The following is a 23,563-nucleotide window of genomic DNA, read 5'->3' on the forward strand; positions in this document are numbered from 1 at the left end:
GTAGTGAAAAGGGGGGTTATTTTGTACTGTACACGTGGCACCATTCGTAATTTTAGCCGACAACCTATACTCATATTACCAATAATCGTTTTATTTTGTCATGCTTCTGATTACTCTCCTTATAATATTATTGACCATAACTAGCTGCTACTTCATTATCATAATAAAGATGGAGCCTAGGTGGGAACTCAGACTGTAAATGATGCATGTATGAATTGTCCGTGCGTAAGTACTCCGGTTATTACGGCTTCACGCTATAGTAATGGCGACCTCCGTACGGGATTTGCGGCCACGGTGGTTGTTTTGTAAATTCTGCAGGGGTCATGCTTTCACAATGTATTCATCTGGTTGTCTGACGGGATTGTAACTGATATACGCCGATTCATTCACAATTTAACACAGGTGAACCTGTAAGTATGTATTGCTTAGTGTGGTTTAATGGACAGTTCAGAATAGATAGATTTGCTAACTTTAGGTTTTATGGACTGGGCATTGAACCGTTTTCTGTAAATGATCAGGCATAATTCTTATTAATCCCCGTGCCTCTGTATTGTAGACCCGGTCAGATTCTCAATCTAAACATGTCTATTACACTCCTATCCTCCCTGTCTGACAGTCGCGTTACCCCCCATGTTGACGCGGAAATGGTGGAGCTCGCTCCGCAACGGGTTGTCCAGGGTGTCCCGGGCCCCTGCCGGTTACCGAGCAATACACCGGCGGTATGACGTCATTGTGGTCGGCGGAGGACATGCGGGGACCGAGGCAGCGGCGGCAGCGGCCCGGGTGGGCGCAGAGACGCTGCTGGTCACCCAGAAGATAGACACCATCGGTAATAGAGAAGTTCCCTGTGAAGTTCCCTGGTCGCTCACAATGAGGCATGAACTGTACCTACATGACAGGCGTACTCCCTTTGAAGTAACCCAGGGTTGTGTCCCCAACCTGCAGGAGCCCTGTCTTGTAACCCGTCCCTGGGGGGAGTGGGCAAGGGCCAGCTGGTGCGTGAAGTGGATGCACTGGACGGTCTGTGCGGCCGGGCCGGGGATCGCGCCGGGATCCACTTCTCGGTCCTGAACCGCAGCAAGGGCCCCGCAGTATGGGGGCCCCGCGCCCAGCTGGACCGCCAGCGCTACCGAGATTTCATCCAGGTGACGGCCCTAGCAACCAGTCTACCTAGCAACCACAACATTGGGGGGATTCTCCTAACAACCAGACTACCTAGCAACCAGGCCCGTTGATGATGATGCCCGTAGCAACCAGAACACTCGGTCGCCACGCCCCAAGGTTCAGAAAGAATCGCAAAATGTCCAGTGGATTGAACCCTCTCCCTAGTCCTTATTGTGTATGTAATCTATATCTATATCTCTATCTCTCTCTCCCTCCCTCTGCCCCCTTATCAGGCTGAGCTCCTGGCGACCCCCAGGCTAGAGGTCATGGAGGGGTCTGTGGAGGAGCTGCTGGTGGAGGAGGAGGTGGACCCGGAGAGACCCGGCCGCCACAGAGTGACCGGGATACGCCTCGGTAGGAGAGGGAGCTCTAAAACATATTGGACAGAGCTGGGACTAAACTTACTCTGTATTAACTGCTCTCTCTCCCCCCCCCACCCCCTTCTCTCCCCCTTCCACTCCCTCCTTCATCTGTGCCCTCCCACAGCCGGCCATGCCCCCCCGCTGGAGGCCAGCTCGGTGATTCTGACGACGGGAACCTTCCTGTCCGGCTTTCTGTTCCTGGGCCAGACCAGCTCACCGGGAGGCCGCATTGGGGATCCCCCGTCCAGCTCCGGTCTGTCCAGGACCCTGAAGGAGACCCTGGGCCTGCAGGTGGGCCGCCTGCGCACCGGGACCCCGCCCCGCATCCTGAAGGACTCTGTGGATCTGACCCTGGCTACGCTCCATCCCCCGGACCAGCACCCCACCCCCTTCAGCTTTCTCAACACACACACACACTGCAAGGTGAGGCCCCTTGTCAACACCCCCACCCCCCCTTACCCAGCCCTCCATAAAGAGGAAATCAAGATGATCAGGACCTCCATTACATCATTAAGGCCCCGATATACAAATTAAAAGGAGATGTTCGCGTTGACAAAATGGCAGCCAAACTAGTCAAACTTCTCCCACATGCCCCACAATGCACTACTGCGTACAAGTGTCTACATCATACAGGTAGGTTCGTACTGTCCACTGTAGTTTAGGTAGGTCGGCCATATATCTGGGTGTTGGTGGTGATCCCCTGCCTTCCTGCTCACAGCCAGAGGAGCAGCTGCCTTGCTACCTGGTGCGCACCACGCCGGGAGTGGACCGCGTTGTCATGGAGAGTCTCGATGACAATTCTCACATTCAGGAGGACGCAAAAGGACCCAGGTATGGCAACTACTTAACCTCAGGTGTGTGTGATCAGGTACTGTGGTGGGTAACATCAGGTCTGTGTGGTCAGGTACTTTAGTGGATAACCTCAGGTGTGTGTGTTTGGTCAGGTACTTTAGTGGTTAACCTCAGGTGTGTGTGTGTGGTCATGATACTGTAGTGGTTAATCTCAGGTGTGTGTGGGGTCACGTACTGTAGTGGTTAACCTCAGGTGTGTGTGTGGTCATGATACTGTAGTGGTTAACCTCAGGGGTGTGTGGGGTCAGGTACTGTAGTGGTTAACCTCAGGTGTGTGTGTGGTCAGGTACTTTAGTGGTTAACCTCAGGTGTGTGTGGGGTCAGGTACTGTAGTGGTTGACCTCAGGTGTGTGTGTGGTCAGGTACTGCCCTTCCATCGAGTCGCGGGTCCTACGGTTTCCAGGGCGGAGCCACCAGGTGTGGCTGGAGCCGGAGGGCATGACCTCCAACCTCCTGTACCCCCAGGGTCTTTCCATGACCATGCCCCCTGACATGCAGCTCCGCCTCCTTAGACAGATCCCCGCCCTGCACCGCGTGGAAATCAGCACACCTGGTAACGGTCCAGTGCGACACACCTTCATCACTATCATCAGCAGAGCACACACACCTGTCCACTGCAATACACACATTCATCACGATCATCACTATCCTCGTCATACAGCACACCTGTTAGCTTTCCACTACGACAGACATTCATCACCACCATCACAATACTGCTTACTTGTTACCTGTCCACTATGACACGCAAGGCACAACCATTGCTAGCATCACCATACTGAACAACTGGTACCTGTCCACTACGGCGCGAATTCCTCCCTACCATCAAACTTCTTTCTTACCATGCGTCTGCCGTCCCCCTCTGGTCTCCCAGGGTACGGGGTGCAGTACGACTACGTCTGCCCGACCCAGCTCTGCCCCTCCCTGCAGGTGAAGACCACCCAGGGCCTCTTCCTCGCTGGCCAGATCAACGGGACCACGGGTTACGAAGAGGCTGCCGCTCAGGTCTGTGGTAAAGTCTTCCTTCTCAACCCTTGCTAGCTAAGCCCTGTGTTGTAGTTCTCACCATCGGATCAGGTGCAAGGGGCCATGACAAAGAGACCGGCCAATCACAGCGGGAGCCTTCTTTAATAGTTTTCCAGAATCTGTTTAACTGGTTTCAATTTGCTTTGCACTTGACTGCCCCTTTAAACTCCATCATTATTTAATTCATGTTTGAGGTTTAGCATATTAAAACATTCTGCTTTCTATGGATTGGATGATCTGAATGATCATTTGTTGTGTGTGCGCAGGGTCTGTGGGCAGGTGTGAACGCGGCCCGTGCTGCGCTGGCGGCCCCTCTCCTGGCGTTGTCTCGGACCGAGAGCTACATCGGTGTGCTCATCGATGACCTGGTGACCCGGGGAGTGACCGAGCCCTACCGCATGTTCACCAGCCGGGCGGAGTTCAGAACCCTGCTGAGACCCGACAACGCAGACCTCCGGCTCACACTAAAGGGTGAGCACACATACTGACGGGCTTACACTCTATTCATGCTAAGTTTGTAGACAATACACTCTCAGTACAACCCCAGTCTTCCAATGGTGGAGACTAGGAGCTGCCCAGTACAACCACAGTCTTCTACTGGTAGACACTATGAGCTGCCCAGTACAACCAGTCTTCTACCGGTGAAGACTAGGAGCTGCCCAGTACAACCAGTCTTCAACTGGTGGACACCAAGAGCTGCTATATTATTACCTAGAGTGTGTTTCTAGCCGGTGTTTCTGCTGTATTGACCCCCAGGGTTCGAGGAGGTGGGCTGCGTGTCGGCCCAGCGCTACAACGAGGCGGTGCGTGTGAAGGAGGGTCTTGAGGAGGCCTTTGCCACGCTGGGCTCCTTGTCCCGGTCTCCCAGGGACTGGCGGAAGACCCTGGAGACCAGCAGCATCAGCCAGAACAAGGGGGGAACCCTCACGTAAGACACAGGGGTTCCAAGGTGGATCGTGGCCAAGATGGCCTCAATCAGCCCTTTATTTCAGAGATACTGTATAGATGCATGACTGCATGTCTTTTGCAAGCGTACTGATCATCAGTATATTGGGAATACTGAAAAGGGGGGGGAATACTGTATTGATGAACAATACACATTGTAAAATGTTATGGATCATGCTAATGATACTCACAGAGGATGTGAACATATTTGGTGTGCTGGGCCAAAAGTACATCCGCCGGTGGTTCACGGTATGAAGGCTGGGAACCCCTACTCAGGTGGACGCTCTGGTGGCCGCGTTGTGATTGGTTGGTTGAGCGAAGGGGGTGTTAAGGGTTGTCTCTTTCTCCAGGGCCACGGAGCTGCTGCAGTACAACGACTTCACCTACGACGATCTGGCCGCCGCCCTCCCAGAATCCCTTGGCCCGTTCCTGGAGTTCTCCCAAAGACTCAAGATAGAAGGTAGGAAAATAACCCGACTTCTTCGGGGAAAATGGAAGCTATACTGGAATCGTAATAACACTCCTACAGAGATAGGCATTCAGCTTTCAAAATTACCCAAAATACAATATTTCACAGGACAGAAAATCTGTGCCTCGAACTTGTTTGCCCGCCATGTAGCCAACAGCTGGTTTCTGTATGCTAGTGGTGTAGCCAACATACAGTATGTGCTGGCCTGTAGTGACCATGATGTACCTGTGTGCTAGCCATGTGGCTGACATGTTTCTCAGCCATGTAGCTAACATATGGTGGCTGTCTTCTAGCCGTTTAGCTAACCTGTTGTGGCTGTCTCCTAGCTGTGTACCGCCCGCACTGTGAGCTCCAGAAGAAGGAGATCCAGAGGATCCAGAGGGAGGAGGGGATGTATCTCTCTCCAGACCTGGACTACCTCTCCCTGCCCGTGTCCCTGTCCAATGAGGTCCGCGAGATCCTGGACCGAGTCCGACCCACTACCGTGAGTTCCTGACCTAGTTGGATCAGCTTTTTCTTCATCCAATTTCACTTCACACAACACAAAGCATTCACCTTTTAGCTTGCAATAACATGCTTGTCAGTAGATGCTGACAACATCTGGCACCCACTTGAGCCAATCTGAGATGGTTGTTGCAGTGACCAGTTTTTCCTAGAGGTGGCGCTATTCCTGTAGGAGTTTAGTGTTCAGTGGAAGCTCATTGGTTGCTTCCATTCTGGACGAGAAGAGAATATTAAATGGATGCCGAAACAGTGTGATAATATGGGTTTTAATATACCATTTTTAATACAAATCTTTGGTAGAAACTGAATGTGTTGTCAGCATTGTATTTTTTCATAGTTTATTTTCCCTTTTATGTTCAGTTATATCATAACTGAGGCAGGAGACATTCATTCAGATCCGTTTTTTCCCCAAGCCTTTACCTAAAATGACTTGTGTCTTGCTCATTCCCAGTTGGTTTGTCTATCATTGTGGGTGGGAGGCTCTCGTATTGATTGGCATCAGTAACGCATCCCGTTTTTCCCTTCAGCTCGGTGCCGCGACGCGTCTTCCCGGGATGACGCCGGCAGCCATCGTCCATCTGCTCAACTTCGTCACGCAGAAGAACAACAACCAGAACAAGATCATCCACAACCAGCACTCCAGGGCCCATAAGAAACCCTCTGGACCGGAGCCTAGTGAGGGGGGAGAGAGAGCCGGAGCTGTGTCCTAACCTAACCTCGCTCTAGCACAACAAAGACAATATAACCCTCAAACATTTTTATCCTACAAAATGTACAAAAATAAATTATGCTGTTTTTTTTAACTTGTAAAAAACATCTTTGAAATTCTCTAATGTGACAAATGAATACGACCTCTGGTCCACTCCCATCAAGTCAAACCATAAAGGGGTCAACTAGTCCGTGGGGGTCCACGGGCGGAGACCTCTACCCCACTAAGAGCATGGTGGTCATCAGGACCAGTGTCAGGGTGGAGCTGGGTCTGACCACGCCCCAAGCTCCTCCGTCAGACGCAGTGTGGCCGTCTAGCTCGTCCACTCCGCGGCTGAAGAAGCCGAACGGGAGCCTCCAGGTGGGCTGGGGTCGGGCCCGGGGGGGTGGGTGGTACGCGGTGGTGTCGGCGAAGCGCACCTCAGAGCTCAGGGTCAGAGAGAAGGACGAGGAACACTACGGAGAACAGCAAGAACAGGACATGGTTGAGGCTGGGCTCCTTAAAGTTACATCTGGACCTTAAACATCCTTAAGCACACATCTAGACCTTAAGTATCACCTTAACAATAAGCATCCTTAATCTAAAACCTTAAGCTTAAGCATCCCTAAAACAACATCTAAACCTGACTCATCCTTAAGGTAAAAGCTAAACCTTAAGCATCGTTTAGGTAACGCATGCCACCCTTTAACCATCTCAGTTTTTCCTCAAGACCTTATTGGCCGAGGATTCAGGGATGAAAGCATTGCAGCGTCGTGGATCCTACCTTGACCTTCACACACTGGAACGTATACTTGGCTCCCAGGATGTGGTTTTGGGGCAGGTCTGTCCAGCCAAGCCGCGCCCACAAAACCTTGATGGAGAGAGAACGCGGCAGAGTGCAGCCTGTCTCACAGCTCTCCTGAGTACGAGAGAGGGTGCTTAATACTTGTTGAAAAGTCTGCAGTTTGTTACCACACTAGGACATACTTCAAGAGGTATTTTATTAGTATGGTATATAAAAAGGGGCTCAAATAGAAATGCAACTCAATATATCAGGTCACTTATTTTATTATATTGGGAATTCCAGAAGCTGTTTCCCAGCCATGAAGTCTTAATTCTCATCTCCTTGAAATATGTTAATATGACCACATGTTTTACAGTGGTTGGTTGTTGTTTCGATGGTGGGAGTGTACCTCAGGGTTGGCGGGGGGGCAGTCCTGGAGAAGGACCCTGGTCCAGGCTGGTTCCGCACCCCAGCTCATGGCCAGCAGTTCTGGAGAGACCTCAGCCTGAAGGACCTGGTAGAGCTGGGACCTGAGCTCAGAGCAGACCCCAGACCCAGAGCTGGAGAGAGGGGGGGAATGGACCATACGTGAAAATAATATAATAATTTTATAATTTTTGGATTGTTTCAAACCCGCAGTCTGCACATCTTCCTCTCTTGAGTTCTACATATACAGTACTGGATTATACACACTGCTACACCCATAATCTGACTCTTGAACCAGCAATCTCCACCCAGAGCTCCAGACCAACAGCACCTGAAGAAGCAGCCGGTGATGGTGTTGCGGGGGAAGAGGACAGGGGAGCGTCTGCTGTAGTCAGTGGAACACTCTCCTCCCTCGGAGACGCCCAGCACTGTGATCTGAACCCGGGTCAAGGTAGACAGCCCTTGTTGGCTTATGAAAGTGCTTTATGAATCAACAAACCCAATATATATTTCACAACCATGAATATGGCGACGGTGAAAGGATACTGGCTCCACCGAATCTTTAAAACGACCAAACACAGGCGAGGCCATCGGAAGGCCGACGGCAGGGATTGGTCCTGCCGGGGTGGGGCGGGGCGTGGCTAGCTGTTGGGAGAGGAAGTGAGACCATATAAGGTTGGTGCGTGTCAGAGGTTAGGAGAAAGGTCATTTGAGGGTCTTGGATCATACCTCGAAGCGCAGGGAGTGGGTCTGGGACAGAAACCGGTCCACCCCAACGTCAGCCAAGACCACCGACAGCGAAGCGTATGTCAGCTCCCCTCTCTCTGTGAAGCCCACCACCAGCTCCACCTGGCCGCCAGAAACAGTCGGACAACCCCATACACGCGTCACAACACATCATATCACTTACATCATGTACAATTACTCTCCTGGTTTGCTGTAAAGATATTGGGGTTGTATAAGGGTTGGAAAAGCTCCTCCCACTGACCCTGGACACCACGTTGAGACAGGATTGGTTGAGGCTGCTGGGCGCCGGCCATGACGACCGCGGGGTCACTGGGACCTAGAAGCACACGTTCTGGGTTGGATGGAACTGTGATACTACTACGAAGCGTGCTTCCTAGCTCTACTTGGCGCTTCAGCTCCTGTTTCTCTAGAAAATAATCTCTACCATAATGATTTATAGAAGAATATAATCTCTACCATAGTGACTCATGAGATGAAATATAGTCTCTACCATAGTGACTCACTCTAATTTAATCTTGAATATAATATCTTCTGTCGTGCCTCAATGGTATAATGTAGTACTCAGACTCACCAACATGTCGACCAGCTGCTCAGACTCTGCCACTGGGAGCTAGAAGGAGAACAGCAGGTAAGCAATGGGGGAGACGGAGACAGAGACAGAGAGAGAGAGAGAGAGAGAGAGAGAGAGAGAGAGAGAAACAGAGATAGGGAAAGAGAGAAACAGTGAGTAAGAGAGAGAACGAGAGAGTACCCTGAGCAGCTTCAGATCAGAGTAGTAGGAGGAAGCTCGCAGGGCCGGGTCGGTGGTGCAGGAGCTCGCAGAGACCACACGTGTGCAGGAGACCACCGAGGACCTAAGGAACTCTGGAGAAACACAACACAAACACAGATGATGCTGGAGTCCCCATGCACACTCGCTGACCCACACTCTATCTGGCCATCCAACCCATTGCTAAAGCTGTTCCCTTACTTGCTGGATTCCTGTCCACACAGAAAGCGCTTCCTGCCCCTGGAGAGGGCTGGCGGAGGAGACCCCGTAGTGACAATGTGGAGTAATACGTCTGGATGACATCATCAACCTGCGACGGACACACAGATGGGGGTCATTTAGTGTCTGCGGGTTTATCCTCCAGAGTGTGTGTTTGAGTGTGAATGCGTGTGCGTGTGCCTGTGTGTGCGTGTGCGTGTGCGTGTGTGTGTGTGTGTGTGTGTTACCCTGTAGAAGGGCCTGCTGTGGGGCTTGGTGGCAAGAGGCTCGGGCCCCGAGAACCGGTAGGAGTCTCCCAGTGCTGGGACTGCAGCCAGAGATGGAGCTGAGCGGATCGTTCCATTGTCTACAGACATGGGGGGGAGGTACAGTATCGTTATCAGGTTCACACACGAAGATAAACCCCTCTACATCAGGGTTCCATCGAGTATTTGAGGATTGTATTCTAATTCTATATTTTGAATATACGTTTTCCATGCCAATAAAGGCTTTTGAATTTAATTGAGTAGAGGCAGGAGGAGAGAGGCCAAGAGAGAGATGGGGACCAAGAGTGGGCTGTGTAGAGTGACAGAGGGAGACAAGGGTAGAGTGAGAACCAAACAGATGGAGAGAGAGAAAAAGAAGAAGAAAGAAAGAAAGAAAGAAAGAAAGAAAGAAAGAAAGAAAGAAAGAAAGAAAGAAAGAAAGAAAGAAAGAAAGAAAGAAAGAAAGAAAGAAAGAAAGAAAGAACGAAAGAAAGAAAGAAAGAAAGAAAGAAAGAAAGAAAGAAAGAAAGAAAGAAAGAAAGAAAGAAAGAAAGAAAGGCTTAGAGAGTGGCTTTGAGGGGCAGAACTGAACACAGATTGTGACCCAGTATGGCTCTTGGACCCCGGCCTGGCTGGTGGTTCCAAGAATAGCTGGTCTTTCCCTGTCTTTCTGAGTCTGGAGACCCCAGTGGTGCAGAGGGTTGAGGACTCACCTGGAGGGCGGACACAGAACAGGCCATCGATCCGAGTGACCAGCGCCGGGTCCACGTTGGAGCGGAACAACAGCCAGTCCTCCACACACGCCCCGGACCTTTAGACCATCAGGGTGTTTATTTAGAAAAATAATCACAACACCGACTTAAAGACCTTTCCTCTATTCATTTGTCACAGCTACAGCAGTGGCACACCTACCTGGTTTTCTTGGGGCATCCACTGAACACGGAGTTTAGATCAGAGACACCACAGTCAAGCACGTCACAGCAGCAGCCGATATCACACAGTTCTGGGCTGAGATCACAGAGGCACACTGAAAGGAGAGGGCAGACTTGAGTTCCTGCCAGGGAAGAATAGCGATGGGGCTTGTGAAGTCAATACACAGCATGTCCCTTCTGTCTTACCGTCTGGTAGCACCACGGGCACGCTGGTTGGGGAGGTGGGCTCTGTGGGGATCTGCACAGTGACCAGAGCCTCAGAGTCAGTCTGGTTGGTGGTCGCAGTAAAGTTGGAGTCGCCGTTAGTCCCTTCGGTGGTACTGCTGCTTGTAGGGTCGAATCCGCTCTGGTCTTTCGTCGTCAGACCCAGCGGAGCCGGGGTCGTGGGACCCCATGGAGCAGGGGATGTCTGATTAAACGTCCCACCATCTGTCGTCGGGGTGCCGCTAGGAGTCTGTTCTGTAGTCGGCCTGGACTCTGTTGCCGCGTTTGTCAAGCGAAGACATACTAGCATAAATATATGGAGTGAACGGCGCCAACAAGGGGACGACATGTCCTCACATCATAAGAAACCCACCAGTCTGAATATTATTAGTATTTACACCAGAAGTTACACTAGCTGGCTGCTAATGCTATAGTGCACCCTGCTGGTTAGCGCAAACTCCGGCTGGCTAATGCTCATTTAGCGCTTGTATTGTATGCGATTATATATAAGCCGTGCATAAAAACTAACTAAAACGATACTATTGTAAATATTATGGAGTACTGCATGTGTGAATTACAGAGCGGAGGAGGAGCTTCGGGTTACCAAGGAAGAAGCTTTAATTTTAACTTCCGTTTCTATGGAAAGATATGCAACGTTGTTCGGTGCCCTGCCGCTATCTGCCTTACACACATGGTTCCACCTCCTGATAAATCCGAGAAAACGGAATAATTGACTTAATAAATCTTTGTCACATAATGTAAACAATTCTGTCAATTTTATTTCACCTTCTCGTTCTACGTTGTCATCTTCTCATTGCAGACTATCGGCTTCTCTATCACAAATTAACCTACAAGATGTTATCTTCTAATATTAAATATTCGAATAGAATATTCACAAATAAAAAAGTATACATAAATTGCGACGCAATATAAAAAATAAAGATTTTTTTTGTATTTTGTATCATGTTAAAAATAAGTTACAAATCAAACACGCGTAGTGTTGTTAGGAAGAGGGGTTGCTAAGCAACGTTCGGTCGGTTTCTTCATGACTTTTAACTGCAAAGAAAGTATTTGGAGACAATAAAGAAAGCAGTAGATGTAAGTTACAACGTGGATTTTGAATGAAGTATTGATACTCATGATCTAACTTAAGTATTTCTACGTGTGTAATTGCCCTTTCGAGCGTGTCTGTCTAGCTTTTCCCCAAACTTACGTGATTTAGTTTAGTTTAGCTATTATAATCAAAACATGACGTTTGGTCGTCGGGTTTTGATTATTTAAGTATGGTAAAGACAACAAATATATTTGGTTTATTTGATGTTCAATTTAGTTAGTTTCTCCTCTTGTCTGGGAAAGCAGAAGTCCACCATCACCATCATGTCGGAGCAGAACCAGCCAACCGTGGAAGGAGATCTGCGTTTCCACTCTGAGCTGTCTGTTTACTTCATTTACTCAACAGCTTATTCAAAGTCCAAATAATAATTGCTTAGTGCATGTATAACTATCCATACGATAATAATAATAATGATGTTATTGTATTTAGTAAACATATGATTGAATTTTTATCAAATTTAAATGAGGCTACAAACTGAATTGTTTTGTTTCCCTCCCCCCCTTCCCCAGGAAATGTGGGCAGGATGTAACGAGATGTGAGTTTAACAAAGATGGCTCCCTACTGGCTGTAGGGTTGAGTGATGGTGCCATCAAGGTCAGTGGTGACTGATTGACTCTGCTAGTGATGACAGGGTGAATTACTTTATTGGTGGTTAAAGGGTAAATATCTCTACGAGCAGTGAGCGGGCGAATGTGTTTGCCGGAGGTGAACGAGTGTCCAGGTGCCGACAGGGTGAATGTGTGTGTACAGGTGTACAGTCCGGACACCGGAGACCAGATCCTTACCCTGAAGGACTCCAGCAGGCTCAGAATGCCAATCACTGGTCTGAGGTTCATCTCCAGCTCAGACTCCCACTGCCTCCTGCTGGCCGCCTGTGAGAACTGACCCTCCTCTACACCCTCTGTGGTTGTTCTGGTGTTAAAACTGATTCGGTGGGGATTGAACCCCGGACTAACGTTCTTTGGCTCAGTCTCAGACCGATCAATGGAACAACAGTATGGCCAATCAATGTAATGAAACAAATGTGTTCAACATGTGCTTGGCCGGTGGCCCTGGACCCCCAGATGCGACAGGCAGTGTGAGGTGCTGGTACCCCTGGGGCGGGGACTGTCTCTGGAACCTCAAGGAGGCCAGTGGCCTGTGGGACCCCGCGGATGTGGAGAAGGGCTCAAAGTTAGAGACCCTCTGTCTGGCAGTGTCGCCCTCCGGAGAGAGAGCTGCCACGGGCTGCTCCAACTCCACCGTCCACCTTTACGACCTGCGCACGCATCAGAGCATCCTCACCTGCAAGGCCAGGTAAGAACACACCTGTACAGGTAACACCTCACCTCCATGTACAGTTTACAATTCACCCGTGACTACATCTAAAAACCAGTGCTGTATCTACAGGCAACACCTCACCTCCATCTACAGTTAACATCACTGCTTTAATGCCTCACATGTATCTACAGCTAAAACACCTGTATCTACTGTTAAAACCACACCTGTATCTACAGGTTAAACCACATCTGTATCTAAGAGGTACCACAGACAGAGGTATCTACAGCTGACACCACACTTGAAGTAAACACCATACCTGTATATTTAGGTAACACCATACCTTTACAGGTACCACCCCCCCCCCCCCCTGTATCTACAGCTAACAGGACACCTGTACAGGTAACCCCATACCTTTATATCTTTAGGAAACCCCTCACTTGTCGGGTAACCCCTCACCTTTTTTCTCAGCTCCTGCAGGACCATCATGGATGGCCACCGTTCACGGGTGTTTGCTGTGACCTTTCACCCCGAGCGGGAGACAGAGTTCATCTCCGCTGGCTGGGACAACACCATACAAGTGAGGGGAATTCTTCAGGTCTCCGCACCAGGTGTCAGGCGTTTCACTGACCCTCTCCTTCTGTGTGTCCCCCGCAGTTCTGGGACAGCAGGCAAGAGCAGGCCATTAGGTAAGACCTAACTCATTTCCGTCAGCAGCTTCTGGTTAGCAGCTTCCTGTTGCTATTTGCTATTTAGTTAGTTTATCCAAAGCGACGGGCTGAATTCAAAGAGCGGTCATTAGGGAGCAGGTAGGGGCGGGGGGCATGTGGCTCAAGCAGGCCTACAGGTAGAATGCAGGCATTGGAGTTAAAACCCGGAACCTCTCAGCTGGGGGTCAAACGCTCTAACCACTAGACCACCCTGCACCCCAGCGTTTAGTGTGTGCGGATCCCGAGGAGTGTGTGTGTGCAGGATCTGAAGTGTGTGTGTGTGTGTGTGTGTGTGTGTGTGTGTGTGTGTGTGTGTGTGTGTGTGTGTGTGTGTGTGTGTGTGTGTGTGTGTGTGTGTGTTACAGGAGGATCGGGGGTCCACATGTGTGTGGTGACGCACTTCATATTGACGCCTCCAAAAGACAAATCCTGTCAGGATCCTGGAGGACCCACGACTCCCTAGAGGTCAGAGTTCACCAGCTCAAAACTGGGAATATCTAGTGTCTTATATTTATATACACGATATATAAATGTATATTTATTTATATTTGTGAGTCTTTGTGTGTGATAGGTTTGGGACTATGGCTCAGGTAGGAAGGTGTGTGACGTCTCTCACCCCGTGCAAGACAGTAAGGTAAAACCCCACGCCATCCCTTCGCTCCCTCTCCTCTACCGCTCCACAACGCTGCAACAGATGACATGATTGGCTTCTCCAGATCTACTCGTGCCATTGGTTGGGGGAGGATCACATGGTCGCCGGAGGGTGTCAGGCCAACACGCTTTACGTCATCAGTCGCCACAGCCTCCAGGTAAATATTTAAATGCTACGTGGATATATTATCTCCTCATTTGACTGTTCTCTTTACTGCTATAATACACACATATCGCTTAGCTCCCTGTACCCTCCCCCCTCCTCTTCCCTCTCTCCCCTCCCCCCTCCCCTCCCCTCTCCTCCTCCAGACAGTGGGACAGCTGTGTGGTCTGGACTCTCCCGTCTACTCCACCTCTGTGTGTGCGAGTGGGAAGCGGTCGGGTCTAATCGCTGGATCATCAGGGTCGTCCGTTTACATTCTAGATCACCGCAATTAGAAGGGTTTCCATGGCAACATGCAGGTGTTTTTCTACGAGAAATAAAAAAACTCTGATCTCTGAAGTGCACTAACATTTTTAATTTGGGCTTTGCATTACATACCCAACGTTGAGACTAACACTGACACATGCTCTCACTTAAGCATAGGTAAAGACACAAACACATGCACACTCACACACACACACATTCACACACACACACACACACAGAGTAAATAAAGTGAATCTGGGGTTATGTGTACTTCAATTTGATTGGTGCCCGGTTGGCACCAAGCTGAACACAAAGTCCAGGCCCAGTCAACAGCCAGTCTGTATGTTGCCACTTTAATGAGAATATGACTTTATATAATGTCATGTAAAGATAAAATGTATAACATTATACAACATCATTGCCCTGGGTTTCTTCTGAAGTTGTAATGTTTAGCAAAGTCATGTTGTTGTATATAGTTCAAATTGTAATGTTCCATATAGTTAAAAGTGTAATGTTTAACAGAGTCATAATGTTGAATAAAGTTGTAAAGTTTAATAAAGTTAAAGATGTTATGTTCAAACAATGTCATAATGTTTTATAAAGTGAAAGATGGACTTTTTTAAATAAAGTTAATGTTGAACAAAGCCATAACGTTGGATCAAGCTATACGAATGTGCCCCATGTAATGTATCCCAGCTGTGTCCGTTTTGTTGGCTTTTCCTTGTGGAATGTGCTCATGGTCCCGCCCCCTCTGGCTCTCTGCTATAACTGGTTCTGCGTACGATACTATTGTTGAGTGTTGCGCTGGTTCTGGGTTGCATAAGTCCCTGCCCCTGCTCCCAGACCTCTCTGTCTGGGCTCCGCCTGCAACCTAAAGGAACAACTCTCCCCCTTTCTGGTCACGTTAGAGCCTGAGAAACACCCCGAGCTGTAGGGATAGGACGGACTAGAAGGAGACATTGTGGAGGAAGACAGATCTACAGCAGAAGGAGAGACCCGACCCAGACAGTCTGCACAGAGCTCTAGACTCTGAGCCACCGTGGTTCACCTTTCAGAGCAGCCATGTCAGAGAAGAGGGTTCTCTCCTACTCTGACTGCATCCTGGAGGCAGGGGGGTCCATGAGCAGGTTCCCCCTGATCCCAGTCCAGGGGGTCCCCCTCATGAACCACATCGCGGACAACTGGGACAGCATCTCTGCCTTCGAGCCCCACCCCTCGGACCTGCTCATCGCCACCTACCCCAAAGCAGGTACTGCATCACAGACCACACTCAAGTCTGGTCAGGATGCTGGATTAAACAGAGCGCTGAAATGCTTAAGATGAGGCACCGGCTACCTTATGTTTTGAAATGTAAAGACTGTACACCTGAAAGCCATAAGCAACATGGTATCGACTTGAAGTTAAACTAAACACAATGTAAAAGCTATACCCAGCAAAATGACCAAATATAAATATCATTACAATCTAAAAGTTGGTAAGTATATACGACTTCTGATGTATCTGCAAAATAAGCAAGTGCTGGTTTGGGGTTCATAAAAACAACTGGTAAACATTAGCATTAGACAGAATAAAGGCTTGGCAGAAGGAAGGTGTGAGAGAACAAAGTACAAAGCCAGAGACCTATTAACTCTCCAACAGCATGCTAATAAACTAACAATGAGCTGACCGCAGCTGCATGCAGTCGTATCTCTACATGCATGAGTAGTAAGAGTGATGACTCTTTCAACATGCATCCGGCTCGTTCCAAACCCTAGAAATACATCATTAATGTCTGTGTACTGATATGTAATACTGAGTGAACAGAAAATCTGACCACAGCGCTAATAGGTGTCCTGAATCATCACAGGATCCTGGGTGGCTTTCTTAGCAGAGTGAGAGCTAACAAAAATACTGAAGTTAGTTTCAGTAATCAGATGAACTCAAGATCTGCGTGATAAACTCTGTTTGCCGTTGGAGATCAGAGGGGATCACATGACCCGCATCCACTCACATGACAGACAGACACAGTGGAGACTGCATTATTATACAACCTGTGAATCATTTACACAATATTTGTTGTTTATGAATATACAGTGACTAGGCAGTGGGATTGTCTTCAGTATCTTAATGAGCACAATGAGTGTTTTATGGTTATTTGGCTATTTAGTCAAATGGATCTGTGTGAGGTATAGTTTCCTGTGTGTGTGTGAGTGTGAGTGTGAGTGTGTGTGTGTGTGCGTTGTGTACTAGAATGTGTGTGTGTTTGGTATAATATGTGTGTTGGGTTGTTTAGTATAAATGTTTGTGTGTGTGTGCGTGTGTGTTTGTGTGTGTGTGTGTGTGTGTGTGTGCGTGTGCGTGTGCGTGTGTGTGTGCGTGTGTGCGTGTGTGTGTGTGTAGGCACCACGTGGACCCAGGAGATCGTGGACCTGCTGCTCAACGATGGAGACCAGGAGGTCTGCCACCGTGCGCCCATCGTCGTCAGGATGCCCTTCCTGGAAATCTTCTCTCCGCCTCCCGTCCCCTCGGGTCAGTACCTGTCCGTCTCCACAGTCACCTGTCTGTCTACCTGTCTCTCTGTACAGCTACATGTCTGCTGCTGTGTGTCATTCAGTCTGTGTTCCTGTTTGTCTTCCAAACTACCTCTCTGTCCTCCTGCCAGTCTGACAGATACCTATCTGCTTAAGTTTCTTGCTGACTGGCTGTCCGTCTCAACAGCTACCTGTCTGTCTGAATGTCTGTCTTTACATCTACATGTCTGTTCCAGTGTGTCATTCTGTCTATCTGTCTACCAAACTACCCGTCTGTCTGACTGGCTGCCTTGAGGGTCTAGACGACTGTTCCAGTGTGTCATTCTGTCTATCTGTCTACCAAACTACCCGTCTGTCTGACTGGCTGCCTTGAGGGTCTGGACGACTGTTCCAGTGTGTCATTCTGTCCATCTGTCTACCAATCTACCCGTCTGTCTGACTGGCTGCCTCTAGGTCTACATGTCTGTTCCAGTGTGTGATTCTCTACCAACGGGTCTTTTCTGTACCCGTTTGTGTTTGCCTATGTGCCCTCGGGTCGGTACCTGCCTGTCTGCCTGTCTGCCTGTCTGCCTGTCTGTGAATTGAGAGAAAAGCAGAGTGTACTGAAATGATGAAGAGAGAGGAGGAGGAGGAGGAGGAGGAGGAGGAGGAGGAGGAGGAGGAGGATGATGATGATGATGATGATGATGATGATGATGATGATGATGATGATGATGATGATGATGATGATGATGATGATGATGATGATGATGTTGAAGATGATGTTGATGATGTGGTCTAGGTCTGGACCTTTTGAAGGAGATGCCCCCCCCAAGGGTCATTAAGACCCACCTTCCCTTCCAACTGGTCCCTCAGGGATTCTGGAAGAACAAATGCAAGGTAAGTTTAAGCCTATACTCATTTAACTCTAAACTCACAAGGGATCCCCAGGATCTGTAAAAATCTGCCTCAATGTTTTGTGGTTTCATTATAAATGTAAGCTAGAGAACTATGCTGAATCTTCAGAAAACCATCCAACGCTATAAGTTGTTCCTCCCTTTCCTCAAACTGGGATAGTGGAGAATTCAGGAGTAGAGTAGGAGTACAATGCCGTTGTAATTGTGTCCAAGTTGTTATCACTCATGACTCCACCCCTTGATGCGGTGTGTTACTAGGATACTTTTAGCTTAGATAGATCAAAATTCTGCTCTTTGTACAGATTTTTTTTTTTTAGTAGTTTAGTTTATTCATCTAATTTATTTTAAGCATATTTGGTGTGAAGGGAACTTGCACATTTTTTTGCAAAGAATTTCACTGCCCAGTGCAAACTATGTTTCCATTGTGTATAATGCAATAAACGATCTTGTACCTTGTAGATTATGAATAGTTGTGAGGTGTTTTACCACCGTATGCTGTGGGGTGGTTGTGAATGCACCTTTTGGAGATGTTCCCTGTGGAGGGGAGATGTTCCTCACCCCCTCCTCACCTCTGGCTCCTCTGAACCCAGACCATCTACGTGGCTCGCAACGCCAAGGACAACCTGGTCAGCTACTTTCACTTCGACCGCATGAACCTGACCCAGCCGGAGCCCGGTCCCTGGGACTCCTACATCCCCAAGTTCATGGAGGGAAAATGTGAGAATCCACTCCTAAATTATTGTTGTGTTTCTGCTGTCTGACCCCTACCTGCACCTTAATAACCGGTGTCTGTTTCAACTGTCTAACCCAGGGGTGGGGAACCTTTTTCACATCAAGGGCCATTTCAATTTTTCCAAAGTCCTCAGAGGGCCGTACCATTATGAACACATAACTAAAGATGAAAAAAAAGACAAAAAAAGTCTATAACTGCTGTGTTACTAAGCCTCATGTTTGCTGCATTTCTAGACTCACCTAATGTGATGGCTGGAACTGTTTTTCTCTAGCAAGGCGTTTGATGTCAGCTGGCAGTGATGATGATGCTACTCCAGGGATGGGCAACTTTCATGATAAAGAGGGCCACGTTTTTTATCATAACCATCGGAGGGGCACATGACTGCACACTTCAACTATACGTGAGCTGAGAGAAGCTACATAATTTTGAATTTGGTAGATGATTTCCTGTATTCTGGTGCATTTTGGCGATGGCCACTACCTAAAAAATCGTCCAGAATCATAACCTATGCACGGTATGTTAATTGAACCAACATACATTCATTTCATGTTTTCCATGCTCAAACAGCCACATGAATGGTCAGTATTTTTATCCGTGCAAAGGGCTCACATACATCATCATTCAATGAAGTCAAAAAACTGAAAAACCGTGGCCCAACATTAAGTGCAACAACTCAATGAACTCAAACCCAACAAGCAGTTGTAGTAGTTGTAGTGGCGACTTAAGTGGATATCTTTAGTGACTGATATCGCTTCTAAGCAAACTAGACGCATGGGTTTGCCTTTGAATTCTATGAATTCTTCTCATCTTTCTTGAACGAGTTTTCTGTAACTCGATCAATTATTATTATTATTATTATAATTTTTTTTATTTTTTTATTATTATTTTTTTATTATTATGTGCAGGCTGAGTGGGCATGCGGGCCGCGGGCCACATGCCCGCGCGCCCCATCCCTGGTCTAACCCCTACCTGCTCCAGAATGGCCTGTCACTGTATTCACTGTCTCACCCCTACCTGCTCCTTAATCACTTGTCTCTGTACTGTTTAGCCCCTATCTGCTTCTTGATCACCTGTCTCAGTACTGTCCCACCCCTACCTGCTCCTTAATGACCGGTCTCTTTACTGTCTCACCCCTACCTGCTCCTTAATGACCGGTCTCTTTACTGTCTCACGCCTACCTGCTCCTTAATGACCGGTCTCTTTACTGTCTCACCCCTACCTGCTCCTTAATGACCGGTCTCTTTACTGTCTCACGCCTACCTGCTCCTTAATGACCTGTCTCTTTACTGTCTCACCCCTACCTGCTCCTTAATGACGGGTCTCTTTACTGTCCCACCCCTACCTGCTCCTTAATGACGGGTCTCTTTACTGTCTCACCCCTACCTGCTCCTTAATGACGGGTCTCTTTACTGTCTCACCCCTACCTGCTCCTTAATGACCGGTCTCTTTACTGTCTCACCCCTACCTGCTCCTTAATGACCGGTCTCTTTACTGTCTCACGCCTACCTGCTCCTTAATGACCTGTCTCTTTACTGTCTCACCCCTACCTGCTCCTTAATGACGGGTCTCTTTACTGTCTCACCCCTACCTGCTCCTTAATGACCGGTCTCTTTACTGTCTCACCCCTACCTGCTCCTTAATGACCGGTCCCTTTACTGTCTCACCCCTACCTGCTCCTTAATGACCGGTCTCTTTACTGTCTCACCCCTACCTGCTCCTTAATGACGGGTCTCTTTACTGTCTCACCCCTACCTGCTCCTTAATGACCGGTCTCTTTACTGTCTCACCCCTACCTGCTCCTTAATGACCGGTCTCTTTACTGTCCCACCCCTACCTGCTCCTTAATGACGGGTCTCTTTACTGTCTCACCCCTACCTGCTCCTTAATGACCGGTCTCTTTACTGTCTCACCCCTACCTGCTCCTTAATGACCGGTCCCTTTACTGTCTCACCCCTACCTGCTCCTTAATGACCGGTCTCTTTACTGTCTCACCCCTACCTGCTCCTTAATGACCGGTCCCTTTACTGTCTCACCCCTACCTGCTCCTTAATGGCCGGTCCCTTTACTGTCTCACCCCTACCTGCTCCTTTATAACCTGTGGATGCGTTCACGGTCCACCCCCCAGTGGCGTGGGGGTCCTGGTACGACCATGTCAAAGGTTACTGGAAGGAACGAGAGAAAAACAACATCCTCTACCTCTTCTACGAAGACATGAAGGAGGTAGGTACCTTCTTCACCTCCACATCCTCTTCTCTTGCTCCTCTCCTCTCTCCTCCTGGTCTTCTCCCCCCCCCCCCCCCCCCCCCCCCTCCTCCTGTTCAACTTTGTGTTGTTTTGTTTTTTGTCAGAACCCGCGGCGTGAGGTGGAGCGCATCATGCGCTACCTAGGCAAGTCCCTCCCTGATGATGTCATCAGCCGCATCGTGGAGCTGACGTCCTTCAAGGCGATGAAGGAGAACCCCATGGTTAACTACACCTTCATCCCCGTGCCCGTGTTCGACCAGTCCATCTCCCCCTTCATGAGGAAAGGTCTGTCGGATGATATATGATGTGTTATTATCAGATGAGATGTGATATGATGATGAGGGTAGGGTATCTGCTGTGTTATCCTAAGTTGGTGGTCTCTCCGTCTCCCTGCCAGGCGAGGTCGGAGACTGGAACAACCACTTCACCCAGGAGCAGTCCAGGGTGTTTGATGAAGACTATGAAAAACAGATGAAGGGCAGCAACATCCCCTTCAGGACCAGCATCTGACCGGACCCTCTGCTACTGTCACCATGATGACCCTCAGACCAGCTCAGACCCTTATTGATCAACAAAGACTTACTATGCAACCAATTCATTTGATTTGAAGTCCTTTCGCCGAGTGGTAGAGTGAGTTTGACAGTGAGTGAATGATAGTGGTAGTTGGTGAATGAGTGATAGTACAGTGACTGATGTAATGCATTCCATCTGTGGCTGTTTTGTTTTTGTTTCATTGTGGACTGTGTGTGTTGTCCCGCCCTCTCGGACTCTCTGCTATAAATAATTACACGTACAAAACTATTGTCAAGTGTTGTGAAGGTTCTGGGATACGTACGGTCCTTCCACTGCTCCCCACACTACCTGTCTGGGCTCTGCCTGCAACCTAAAGGAACAACTCTACCCCTTTCTGTTCACGTAGGAACCTAAGAAACACCCAGAGCTGTAGGGATAGGACGGACTCGAAGGAGACATTGTGGGGCAAGATTGAGATCTACTGCAGAAGGAGAGATCCGACCCAGACGGTCTGTACAGAGCTCTAGACTCCTTTCAAAGCAGCCATGTCAGATAAGAGGGTTGTCTCGCACTCTGGCTCCATCCAGGAGGCAGGGGGGTCCATTAGCCGGTTCCCCCTGATCTCAGTCCAGGGGGTCCCCCTCAGGAACCACATTGCCACTAACTGGGACAGTATCTCTGCCTTCGAGGACCACCCCTCGGACCTGCTCATCGCCACCTACCCTAAAGCAGGTATTGCATCACAGACCACACTCAAGTCTTGTCAGGACACAGGGTTAAACTAAAGATTGCCATAAGCAACATGCCATTGAATCGAGCAAGGTTGAATAAAGGTTGATAAAATATACGACTTCAAATGTATCGCCAAAATAAAGAAGGAAGACACTCTGTACTCACTGCTGGTTTGGGGTTCAATAAAAACAAGTTGTAAACATTAGCCTTTGACTGAATAAAGGCTTCGCAGAAGGCATTTGTGAGAGGGCAAAAGACAAATCCAGGGACTTCTTCAATCTTTCCGCACCCAACATACGAACTATGAACTGACCACAGCTGAGTTACATGCAATAATATCTCAAGTATACGTGACCTGACTCTTTCTACATGCTGTCTGCTCATTCCCAGACCTAGAAATACAACATTAAGGTCTGTGTACTGATATGTAATACTGAGTAAACAATGTATTGCACAACAGTGTGAATAGATGTGCTGAATCACGACAGGATCAGGGGCGGAGGGAGAGAAAACGAAAATCCTGAAGTTAGTTTTGCTTTCTGTTTGACTCTGGCTATTGGAGGCGGTCACATGACCAGCTTCCACTCACATGACAGACAGACACAGTGGAGACTACATTATAATGCAACCTGTGAATCGTTTACAAAAGATATGTTGTTTATGAATATACACTGACTAGGCCCTAGCGATGTGCATAGAGCCCAGTATTTCCATTTGTATATGTATTTGTTGAGGCTGCAAAACTATTTGTGTTTGTGTTTGAATAAAAGTGGAAATAGAGTTTCCTTTAACAACCTGTATCTTCAGCCAAAGAAATGTAGCTGATTGGAACTCACTCCCTGAGAATGTGATCTGTGATAAAATCACGGTATCTTACACTGCTGTGCGTTTACAGCAGTGTAAGATACCGTGATTTTATCGATAACTTGTTATCTACAGTTGTGACCGGTAACAACAGTCATCGCGACTCCAAATTCTGTATATATTGTATCAAGGTATCAAGGGATAAATAAAGAGAAATATTGGAGGAAAATATATACAGAATATTGTATACATATATATTTATATACACATATATATTTATGTATAATTAAACACAATTAGGGTATTTCTATTATTGTGTGCAGGCACCACGTGGACCCAGGAGATCGTGGACCTGCTTCTCAACGATGGAGACCAGGAGGTCTGCCGGCGCGCGCCCGTTGCCGTCAGGATGCCCTTCCTGGAGCATTTCTCTCCTCCTCATTGTCCCTCAGGTCTGTGCCTGTGTGTGTCTTCTCAGCTACCTGTCTGTCTCACTTACAGTCTGACAGCTACCTTTCTGCCTACCTTTATGGCTGACAGTCTGTCTGTCTGTCTGTACAACTACATGTCTGTTCATGTGTGTCATTCAGTGTACTGACATCATGTAGAGAGCTGATGATGATGATGATGATGATGATGATGATGATGATGATGATG

General features: G+C 48.3%; 5 protein-coding genes across 5 annotated transcripts in view; 4 read left to right on the top strand and 1 right to left on the bottom strand.

Moving 5' to 3' along the window:
- The first annotated feature begins 253 nt into the window (after nucleotides 1-253).
- LOC130371875 (protein MTO1 homolog, mitochondrial-like) lies at nucleotides 254-6,172 on the top strand. Its single transcript, XM_056577743.1, has 13 exons — nucleotides 254-410; nucleotides 617-829; nucleotides 946-1,145; nucleotides 1,398-1,518; nucleotides 1,651-1,949; nucleotides 2,245-2,357; nucleotides 2,741-2,931; nucleotides 3,250-3,380; nucleotides 3,668-3,872; nucleotides 4,158-4,329; nucleotides 4,697-4,806; nucleotides 5,142-5,299; nucleotides 5,847-6,172. The coding sequence occupies exons 2-13, from the start codon at nucleotides 631-633 to the stop codon at nucleotides 6,027-6,029; spliced, it is 2,082 nt and encodes a 693-aa protein (XP_056433718.1). The 5' UTR covers nucleotides 254-410; nucleotides 617-630; the 3' UTR covers nucleotides 6,030-6,172.
- LOC130371876 (tectonic-3-like) lies at nucleotides 5,529-10,926 on the bottom strand. Its single transcript, XM_056577744.1, has 14 exons — nucleotides 10,316-10,926; nucleotides 10,110-10,224; nucleotides 9,911-10,008; nucleotides 9,180-9,298; nucleotides 8,935-9,043; nucleotides 8,716-8,828; nucleotides 8,536-8,574; nucleotides 8,206-8,280; nucleotides 7,947-8,066; nucleotides 7,764-7,862; nucleotides 7,549-7,652; nucleotides 7,201-7,351; nucleotides 6,792-6,926; nucleotides 5,529-6,483 (listed from the first exon to the last, which is right to left on the bottom strand). The coding sequence occupies exons 1-14, from the start codon at nucleotides 10,680-10,682 to the stop codon at nucleotides 6,244-6,246; spliced, it is 1,884 nt and encodes a 627-aa protein (XP_056433719.1). The 5' UTR covers nucleotides 10,683-10,926; the 3' UTR covers nucleotides 5,529-6,243.
- Nucleotides 10,927-11,378: 452 nt separating this feature from the next.
- LOC130371762 (uncharacterized) lies at nucleotides 11,379-15,211 on the top strand. The gene is made up of 11 exons (XM_056577624.1): nucleotides 11,379-11,431; nucleotides 11,693-11,766; nucleotides 11,957-12,041; nucleotides 12,198-12,321; nucleotides 12,512-12,743; nucleotides 13,176-13,284; nucleotides 13,362-13,393; nucleotides 13,780-13,879; nucleotides 13,986-14,048; nucleotides 14,131-14,223; nucleotides 14,375-15,211. Exons 2-11 carry the CDS (start codon nucleotides 11,711-11,713, stop codon nucleotides 14,501-14,503), a joined length of 1,023 nt encoding a protein of 340 aa, XP_056433599.1. The 5' UTR covers nucleotides 11,379-11,431; nucleotides 11,693-11,710; the 3' UTR covers nucleotides 14,504-15,211.
- Nucleotides 15,212-15,281: 70 nt separating this feature from the next.
- On the top strand, nucleotides 15,282-21,675 carry LOC130371099 (sulfotransferase 1C1-like). The gene is made up of 7 exons (XM_056576741.1): nucleotides 15,282-15,723; nucleotides 16,854-16,982; nucleotides 17,766-17,863; nucleotides 18,471-18,597; nucleotides 20,739-20,833; nucleotides 20,962-21,142; nucleotides 21,255-21,675. The coding sequence occupies exons 1-7, from the start codon at nucleotides 15,537-15,539 to the stop codon at nucleotides 21,365-21,367; spliced, it is 930 nt and encodes a 309-aa protein (XP_056432716.1). The 5' UTR covers nucleotides 15,282-15,536; the 3' UTR covers nucleotides 21,368-21,675.
- A 210-nt stretch (nucleotides 21,676-21,885) lies between these two features.
- The window catches only part of LOC130371100 (sulfotransferase 1C2-like), a 3,866-nt gene continuing 2,188 nt past the window's right edge, over nucleotides 21,886-23,563 (top strand). Inside the window, exons 1-2 of the mRNA XM_056576742.1 lie at nucleotides 21,886-22,102; nucleotides 23,230-23,362. Of these exons, the coding sequence (XP_056432717.1) occupies nucleotides 21,916-22,102; nucleotides 23,230-23,362 (320 nt within the window). The 5' untranslated portion in view covers nucleotides 21,886-21,915. The remainder of the gene's footprint in view (nucleotides 22,103-23,229; nucleotides 23,363-23,563) is intronic.

Source organism: Gadus chalcogrammus, chromosome 18 (assembly GCF_026213295.1).
Source record: "Gadus chalcogrammus isolate NIFS_2021 chromosome 18, NIFS_Gcha_1.0, whole genome shotgun sequence".
Classification (NCBI taxonomy): Eukaryota; Metazoa; Chordata; class Actinopteri; order Gadiformes; family Gadidae; genus Gadus; species Gadus chalcogrammus.